General features: G+C 37.3%; 2 protein-coding genes across 2 annotated transcripts; both read left to right on the forward strand.

The window, feature by feature from the left end:
- The first annotated feature begins 2,102 nt into the window (after nucleotides 1-2,102).
- LOC140854881 (uncharacterized) lies at nucleotides 2,103-2,930 on the forward strand. The gene is made up of 3 exons (XM_073250923.1): nucleotides 2,103-2,286; nucleotides 2,370-2,614; nucleotides 2,694-2,930. The coding sequence occupies exons 1-3, from the start codon at nucleotides 2,103-2,105 to the stop codon at nucleotides 2,928-2,930; spliced, it is 666 nt and encodes a 221-aa protein (XP_073107024.1).
- A 517-nt stretch (nucleotides 2,931-3,447) lies between these two features.
- Nucleotides 3,448-4,097, forward strand: LOC140854701 (uncharacterized). Its single transcript, XM_073250750.1, has 2 exons — nucleotides 3,448-3,806; nucleotides 3,907-4,097. The coding sequence occupies exons 1-2, from the start codon at nucleotides 3,540-3,542 to the stop codon at nucleotides 3,982-3,984; spliced, it is 345 nt and encodes a 114-aa protein (XP_073106851.1). The 5' UTR covers nucleotides 3,448-3,539; the 3' UTR covers nucleotides 3,985-4,097.
- The last annotated feature ends 5,821 nt before the right edge of the window (nucleotides 4,098-9,918 follow it).

Genomic DNA, 9,918 nt, shown 5'->3' on the forward strand with positions numbered 1-9,918 from the left:
GACACACAGATAGCATCTACACAACAGCCAAGTAAACATTTATGGAAAAAACGAAGTATCTTTTTTGACTTACCTTATTGGAAACATAATCTTATTCGGCACAATCTTGATATCATGCATATAGAGAAGAATGTTTGCGATAATTTACTTGGAACATTTTTAAACCTTGATGAAAGAGCAAAGATAACATGAAGGCACGTCTTGATTTAAAAGAAATGGGTATCCGACAGGAACTTCATCCTAAAATGCTTGCTAATGATAGAATTTATGTGCCTCCTGCATGTTACATAATGTCTGCTCGAGAAAAGGATAATTTTTTGGGAGTTTTGAAAAGTATCAAAGTACCCGATGGATATGCATCGAATATTTCACGATGTGTGCATCTAAAGGATCGAAAACTTTCAAATCTTAAAAGTCATGATGGTCACATATTGATGCAAGATATTTTTCCAATAGCTTTAAGATCGTCACTGCCGAAACAAGTTGTTACAATTGTACTTCGATTATCGTCATTCTTCAAGGCATTATGTTCCAAAGTTATTGATCCTCGGGAACTTGATCAGTTAGAATCGGATATTGCAATTACACTTTGCCAGATGGAAAAGATTTTTCCTCCTGGATTTTTCACTATTATGGTACATCTGCTCGTTCACCTAGCTTCAGAAGTTAAAGTTGGTGGACCGGTACATTATAGATGGATGTATCCTATTGAGAGGTATTATTACAAACCTTAAATCTTTTGATAATTTTATTAGAAACAATAACATACTGATATTTTAATAAATATTTAATTCTTGAAGGTATCTTGTGCGTCTTAAAGATTATGTGCGAAATAGAGCCTATCCTGAAGGCTCGATTGCTGAAGCATATATTGCGGATGAATGTTTGACATTTTGTTCAAGATATCTTCAAGGTGTAGAGACTATTTTTAGTCGACCTCAACGGCATAATGACTTTGTGGAGAATGTAGAACTGTATAAGTTCTTAACTGCTGGAAAATTCTTGGGAAGAGGTGAAGGTACTGTACTTGATCAAAAATCCTTAGTACAAGCACATCGTTATGTGTTACTTCATAGTGACATAATATCTGACCATCGCAGGTTAGTATATTTAAGGAATGACATCAAAATTTAAATTTTATATTAGATATAATGTTCTAAATGATATATTTATATTTTATGCAGTGAATTTTTAATTTATCAGAGACGAGCCAATCATAACATTCGTCCTAATGCAAGGATTGAACAGCGATGGTTGGTCGAGTTATTCCCTATGTGGCTTTCGAATCAGGTGTGATTTATATTTAATTATTGGATATATTAATTTTTGATACATATTTAATATCAGATAACTCAACTGTACTTCGTCATATCATTTTTTGTTAGGTATCAAAGATGATGGAGACAAATAAGTTAGATGAACTAATAGCTCTTGCTCGAGGACCTAACAAGATTGTGAATAGATATAATGGTTTCATAATTAATGGCTTTAAATTTCATACTAGAGAACGGGAGAAATTTAGAAAAACACAGAATAGCGGTGTTATGGTGGAAGCGGATGGAAAATCCTATTATGGTGCACTTAAAGATATCTATGAGTTGGATTATTATGGAAAATTTAAAGTAGTACTGTTTAGATGTGATTGGATAGACATAAACTCACCAAGGGGTTTGAAACAAGATGCAAATGGATTTACACTTGTAAATTTTTCAAGGTTGATACACACTGGTGTGTTATTGAAGGATGACCCATTCATTTTTTCATCTCAAGCTCGTCAAGTATTTTATGTACAAGACGCAAAAGATAAAGATTGGTTTACTGTCATCAAAACAAAACCTAGAGACTTATATGATATGGGAAACCAAGTGGAGGATGATGACGATGACACTTATACACAATGTATGCCCTACAATTTTGTGCCAGCTGATGATTTAAATGCTACGACGACGTTGGTTAGAACAGAATTCGAAGAAAACACTACTGCTTGATTGTTACTGGTAATAATTATTTATGATGTATATATTTTGCATTAATTATTGTGTTATTTTACTCCATATATTAACTGATTCTACCTTTTATTTATATAAATGCTAGGTGACATCATGCGTCGCAGGGGACGATATGCTGGTGTGCAGTTCCAGTTTTCACAGACAGAGGCCGGTACGTCTTCTTCAGCACAGCAGCCTGAGGCCAGTTCAGCTGCACAGCATTCTGAGCCCTGTCCTTCATCATCAGCACAGCACGATCCTCCTGTTCATCAGCCAGATGATGAGATACACGTGCAGGGTATATATTGTCTTTCATGTAATTTTTTTTTATTTCATTTTATGTATATTTATGATATAGTTACTTTTATGTATTTTTTGCAGACGGATCCGGGAGAGTACGCCCCAGACGCGGACCCACAGTAGTACGAGATGTGTGGCAGATGCGAGAGGGCGAGAGGATTGTTGTGGAGTGCAATCAGCTAGGTCAGCCAATTAAGAAAGCTGCCTGCTTATTGACTTCATTTTTGGGGACTGTTGCTCGGAGGCCTCAGCTATGTCCGTTGGGCTATGCAAAATGGAATGACATGCTTCCAACGTACAAAGTTGAGCTCCTCCGAGTTATAGAGGTAATGAATTGATGTTCATACTGTATATTAATTGTTAATCATTTATATAATTTATTTTATTTAACTTTTTTTTTTATAGAGCAAGTTTGTTCTCCCTCCATCCACTCATGATTTTGTAATGAAGTCTCTCAACCGCAAATGGAAAGAATATAAAGCACAATTGAAGAAGGACTATATGAGACAGGGTATGACAGAGGAGGAGGTTGCTAGGAATTGTCCTCCTGATGTACCCCCTCATCAGTGGATGGAGTTGGTTCATTACTGGTTCTCTGAGAGGGCACAGGTATATTATCTGTTTATTATCTTTTTTTCTTAAATATTTTATAAAAATATTGATTTTTATTATATATTGTATATATAACAAGTTCTTTACTTTATTTTACAGACTTATTCTGTTATTGGTAGAGCTGCACGAGCAGCTCAGTCTGTTCCTCATACATCGGGGTCGAAGAGTTATGCACGACTCCGACAGGAGTTTGTATGTTCCTTAAACTTTCATAATTAACTTTTAATTTTTATGTTCAAATATTTATATAACTAATATCATTATGTATCGTGGACCATGTCTGTATCATGATACTCATATATTTTTTTAAATTATCATAACTGTTTGCTTAAAATTGAAATTATTTGTGTAGGAGGATGAGCATGGGAGGGAACCCGGACAAGTGGAGTTTTACCGGATGATCATACTCATCAGGATGGTACTTTTGTTCGAGATGAGTCGAGAGATTTATATGTACGGCATTGTTAATATTATATTTTTTGCAATGATTTAAATTTAATTTTGTTAGCTATTAATGTATAACTCTTGTTTTCAAAAAAAATACAGGAGAGGACTACATCTCTCATTGCGGAGCATGACGACGAGTCCGCAGCATCTACGCAGCAGAGCCGTATCGAGGCCGAGGTATTCACAGAGTTGATGGGACCAGAGCGCTACGGCCGAGTGAGGGGTTATGGAGTAGGAGTCACCCCCACTCAGTTATCTGAGGTTAGTAGATATACGCAGCATGCTGCAACAGATGCTCAGGATTCACGCGTTCGCAGACTCGAGGCGGAGATACAGGAGATTAGACAGAGTCGTGCCACTGAGATGGAGGAGATGCGACAGAGCCGTGCCGAGATGCAGGCCATGAGGGGACAGATTGATCGCCTTACATCTTTATTAGAGATGTATGGTTCATCTCAGGTAAACACATAATATTAAATATATATTTTTGTATTAATTTAATGATTTATATATTTTATTTATAGATATGCAAATCATGCTTTTGATATATTTTTTGTAGGCTCCTGGCATATCAGGCACCCATCGAGATAGCGGCACGTCACGTGGAGACAACGACGACCATCCGCCTGCAGATTGATGTTATTTTATTTTTATTATATTTTTATATTTATTTATATTACTCTTGATTGTAATGGACGATTAGTACTTTATTTTTATTTATATAAAATATTGTCTTTTGGTTTGATTAAATTTTCTATTTCAGCTTGCTTTTGATGTGAATGATGGTGATTGTACAGGTGTGAATGTGAATGTGGTGATTGTACATGTTTATTGTATTGTACAGGTGATGTGAATGATGGTGATTGTACAGGTGTGAATGTGAATATGGTGATTGTACATGTTTATTATATTGTACAGGTGTGATATGATTTCGTACAGGAATGTATTGTATTATTTTTTTTTTAAATAATATTTATATTTTTTTTTCCTCTTAAAACCTTTAACGACGCTTATAAGCGTCGTTAAATTTGTCTTTTGCGACGCTTTAAAGCGTCGTAAATTTTTACATTAACGACGCTTATAAGCGTCGTTAAATTTGTCTTTTGCGACGCTTTAAAGCGTCGTAAAGATTTACATTAACGACGCTTTAAAGCGTCGTTAAGACAAATTTAACGACGCTTTAAAGCGTCGTTAATGTAAATATTTACGACGCTTTAAAGCGTCGTTAAAAAATAACGACGCTTTTACAAAGCGTCGGCGATATTCGTCCCCACTCTTGCATAGTCGACGCTTTGCCGACGCTTTTCGAAGTGTCGTAAAGCCGAATAGCGACGCTTTAAAGCGTCGTTAATGACCATTAATAGCGTCGTTAATGGCCATTTTTCCTGTAGTGGCAATTCTAGAGTGAAAATTTTTAGATGTACTTGCTTTCAGATAAATAATTTTTTATTTTATTTTATTTTGTACAGGTTCAAAAAGAAGTCCAAAATTTGAAACCTATAAAATTTTAATTTTTTATATTAATTTAATAAAAAAATAAATAAATTTAAATAACTTAATATTAAATTTAAAATTAATATTAAGTCAACATTAAAATTCAAACCAGCATTATCTATTCAAACTGTAAATTATTTATTTTGATTTCAAATAATTTATACATAATAAATAATTAAAAATATATTAAATTTTTTTTAAGTTATTTAAATTTGATTGGATAAAATTTTTTAATTATTCAAATTTGATCGATGTGCAGCCTTAGTCGTAAAGATCCAAACTCAACAAATTAAATGGACGCAATGATAAAATAGAGGCATATAAAGAGCCGCAACTCCTCTTCGCATTTCTAAATAAAAAAAAAAAAAAAGTACGCGGCTTGCGCTCATGTGTACTAATTGAAGCCACCTTTCCGTCTTCTATCATATGAAGCAACTGGCCATACTTTACGTCTCCCATCATATGAAGCAACTGGCCACCCTGCAGAACTTAACGTGAGCCACAAGTCCAAAACCGGACAGCTTCTACGTGCAAATAATGCAAGGTCGGAATCAAAACCCTCTCTGTCATGGCAGTGTCTTCTACCGGTTTGGTTCTTCGTTTCTTCCACAACACGGCACATTTAATTTTGTCCCTCTTGATGCCGAGAAGCTCTTTATTTATACTATCAGGTATGGGAGGCTTGGCACCAGAATATTTATCACTTCACCTGCCCTGACGTATTTCTCGTTTTCATCAATGCATGGCTGCCCTTGAACGTGTCACATCGGATTATACCTACTGTTGTAGCACACAAAACAAATCCGCACGTGCCAGTAGAAATAGAATATATGAAATATTACAATTTTAATTGTAAAAGCATTAGAGTTAATTTAGTAATATTAAATATAAAATTTAAACTCAAAATAAAGAAGGTGATATGAAACCCTACTCGTATAATTTCTGCTTAGCTCACCATGCAATGTTTCACCCTCATGAATTAAAACAATCTTCCATCACTTGAGCTAATCCTTGTCATGTCAGCAAGGAGGATTTAGTGGGTATAGGAGTTACTGATGAAGGGAATTGTATGAGAGAGAGAGAGAGAGAGAGAGAGAGAGAGAGATGAACTCCTATAATTAGATGGGAGGGTGATTTAGATCATCATATATGATGATAGGCAGGAGTAGAGTAAAAAGAAGAGTAGGATTAATGGATGAAGATAATTATATACCAAATGAGAATGGATTCATCCAAAAGAGGGTTTGCTGACTTGATCATGGATGATTTGGTGAGACAAAGCGAGAGAAGCACATAGTAGAAAGAGGGTTATGAAGATTTCATTCATTTTATGATTTTAAAAAGAGTGGTTTTCAGATTATTTCCTAGAATCCTTCATTATTTGCACATTAATTAATCCTAAATTTTTCATATTTATATAAAACTTGTTGTAAAATTCATTATATATACCAATCTGTCATGCTAGTTTTTGTTGACCAAATGCTAGTTAAAATTAAGCAAATAAGGCTCGGGACTCCATTTCTTCTTGCTTGCTTCACTCTTTTGTTCCGATAGACTTCGCTACCAAAAGACCATGAATGAATGTTATAGATTGAAGCACTGATTAAATGTGAAAGCTAGGACAAAAATATTTAAAAGATATTATTTAAAATTATTAAGAGACATAGAATATTTTATTATGATATAACATAAGGGATGCATAAGCATAAGTTACAGTATTTAATGATTAAAATAAAAATACAAAAGAAGACGTGGCTTCATATGAAAATGACAAATTTCCTGGACTAATTTTTTTTAAAAAAAAATACTTTTGGAAAATATGACTTTTTTCTCAAAAAGAAAATAGGGCATTCTAATAATTTAAGTAATTTTTTTTACAAGATTTAGTAGCATTTTGGAGAACAAAATTGATTAAAAAAAATTACTGCCAGGAAATACTTTTGTCAATTTGTAAAAATTCATATCTTTATAGATGAAGAAATTTATTACAGCTTTAAAATGAGGCAGATTTTGATTGGCTAAAATAATAGAGCAGATTTAATTTCTACTCAAAGCCATACTAGTATCTAATGCATTATTAAATGACAAAAACAAACCCATGTTCTTGAGCTGCAGAAACTTTCTACAACTAGAGTGATAAAATAGATTTAAAGGGTGTTTGATTTACGACCGAAATCAAAATCGAAATAGATAGAATAAGAATCAGAATAGCCATATCTTCCAAAGCATCTGGTACATGAAGAGAATCGAAATTCAAATAAAAATTTGAATCTTTAAGAGAGAGTCGGAATTGGGGTTTAATAAGATTGAGCTATTCCCATTCTACTCCAGAATCATAATTGAAATGGAACTATCCCAACCAAACAGCTTAAATGGGAGTTACACATTTCCATTTCTATTCTAGGCTCCAATCCCCCCCCCCCCACCAGATAGAAATATATTGTTGGATTCGATATTTCTTTGATTTTGAGAGAAATGAGGGAACATTACAACAAAAAATAAAATTCATGATGAAAATAATCATCATCAACAAATTAATTTCATCATAAAAGATTTTACTAATGAAAAAAATTTATTACATCACTTATCTTGAAAAGTACGTCGCTAAAGGTGCAAGGTGGCGATAATAATATCTTATCATCAAACATATATTAATTATGATAAAATTATATTCATCACTAGATAATACAATATTTGATGATGATTTATTCCGTCACAAGAAATTAAAAGTTTTGTCATGGTATGATACATTTTTCATCACCAAAGATCAATCTCTAGTGATGTAAATATAGTTATCATCAAAAAAATTAATTTCATCATAAAATATTTTTAATGATGAAAAAATCATCATAATGCTCATCATCAGAAGTATGTTGCTAAAAATGTAAGGTAACGATAGCAATATTTCATCACAAAATATGCATTAATTATAGCATAATTACAGTCATCACCAAATGATATAATATTTGGTGATGGTATGTTCCATCACAGAAAATTAAAAATTTTATCCTGGTATGATATTTTTTTGTTTGTAAAGATTAATCTCTAGTGACATAAAAATATTCATCATTAGAAATGTTATATTTTTATGATAAAATTATTCATCATAAAAAATTTAAATATATTGTCACCGAAGAATATTATTATTACTAAAAGATTTTATAAGGAGCCTCTTATAAAGTTATATAACATAATAGCTTAAATTTTATGATAAAAATATTTTATCATTGAAGTTTTTGTAATTTTATAATAAATGACATTTCGTCATAAATTGTTGAATTTGAAGACGAACAAAATTCATCACTAAAATATTATTTTTTATTTTTATAAGATGATAATTTTTTTTATCATAAAATATTATAGTAATTTATGGTGAGTCAAAATACATCACTAAATGCTGAATCTAATGATAAAAAAAACTTTGTCATATAGATACTGTTGGGTATGAAATACCTTCAGCCGAAGTTCTTGACAGGATTGACCCTCCCAGAACTCCTTCGGCTTTCGACTGCAGATGGTATCTCTCCGAACTTCCCCAACAGCCGGATTTCTACAGTGCTGACTGAATTCTCCCGACGGACGAGCTCCCACTGCACCACCCGAGCTCCTTCAACATGAGTTCCCCCAGTCATCTATTAAGCCGCCCCAAGTGCTCGCTGAGCTCCGCCACCAGCCGACCTTCCACGACTATCAGCTGTTCCCCGAATCCCTTCCAGGCTTCTTCCAGCCAGGTTCAACTCCAATCTGAACTGCCCCGGACTTCGCCAATGGCTGAACTTCTCCAACGGTAGATTCCTACAACTACCAGATTTTATCCGGACTCCTACGGGAGCCGGACCTCGTTCCCGACTCCGACTGCAAGCGGACGTCGCCCGGACTCCTACGGGAGCCGGGCTCCGCCCACGACTTCGTTTACAGGTAAACTTCGTCCGGACTCCTACGGGAGCCGGACTTCACTCACAACTCCAATTGCAGGAGGACTTCGCCCGGGCTCCTACGGGAGCCAGATCTCGTCTCCAGCTCCAGCTGCGGGAAAACTTCGCCCGGACTCCTACGGGAGCCGGGTTCCGTCCTCGACCCCGACTGCTGGAGCCGGACTTCGCCCCTGACTTTGATTGCAGGCGGACTTCGCCCGGGCTCCTACGGGAGCCAGATCTCGTCTTCAGCTCCAGCTGTGGGAAAACTCCGCCCGGGCTCCTACGAGAGCCGGACCTCGTTCCCGCCTCCGGCTGCAGGCGGACGTCGCCCGGACTCCTACGGGAGCCAGGCTCTGCCCATGACTTCGTTTACAGGTAAACTTCATCCGGACTCCTACAGGAGCTGGACTTCACTCACAACTCCAATTGCAGGAGGACTTCGCTCGGGCTCCTACGGGAGCCAGATCTCGTCTCCAGCTCCAGCTGCGGGAAAACTCCGTCCGGGCTCCTACGAGAGCCGGACCTCGTTCCCGACCCCGGTCGCAGGCGGACATCGTCCGAACTCCTACTGGAGCCGGGCTCCGCCCACGACTTCGCTTACAGGTAAACTTCGTCCGGACTCCCACGGGAGCCGGACTTCACTCACAACTCCAATTGCAGGAGAACTTCGCCCGGGCTCCTACGGGAGCCAGATCTCGTCTCCAACTCCAGCTGCGGGAAGACTCCACCCGGACTTCGTCCCCGACCTCGACCGCTGGAAGGCTTCGCCCGGACTCCTACGGGAGTTGGGCTCCGTCCTCGACTCCGACTGCTGGAGCCGGACTTCGTCTCTGACTTTGATTGCAGGCGGACTTCGCCCGGGCTCCTACGGGAGCCAGATCTCGTCTCCAGCTCCAACTGCGGAAAAACTCCGTCCGGGCTCCTACGAGAGCCGGACCTCATTCCCGAGTCCGGCTGCAGGCGGACGTCGCCCGAACTCCTACGGGAGTCGGGCTCCGCCCACGACTTCGTTTACAGGTAAACTTCGTCCGGACTCCTACGGGAGCTGGACTTCACTCACAACTTCAATTGCAGGAGGACTTCGCCCGGGCTCCTACGGGAGCCAGATCTCGTCTCCAGCTCCAGCTGCGGGAAAACTCCGTCCGGGCTCCTACGAGAGC

The sequence above is a fragment of the Elaeis guineensis genome, chromosome 1 (genome assembly GCF_000442705.2).
Source record: "Elaeis guineensis isolate ETL-2024a chromosome 1, EG11, whole genome shotgun sequence".
In the NCBI taxonomy this organism is placed as follows: Eukaryota; Viridiplantae; Streptophyta; class Magnoliopsida; order Arecales; family Arecaceae; genus Elaeis; species Elaeis guineensis.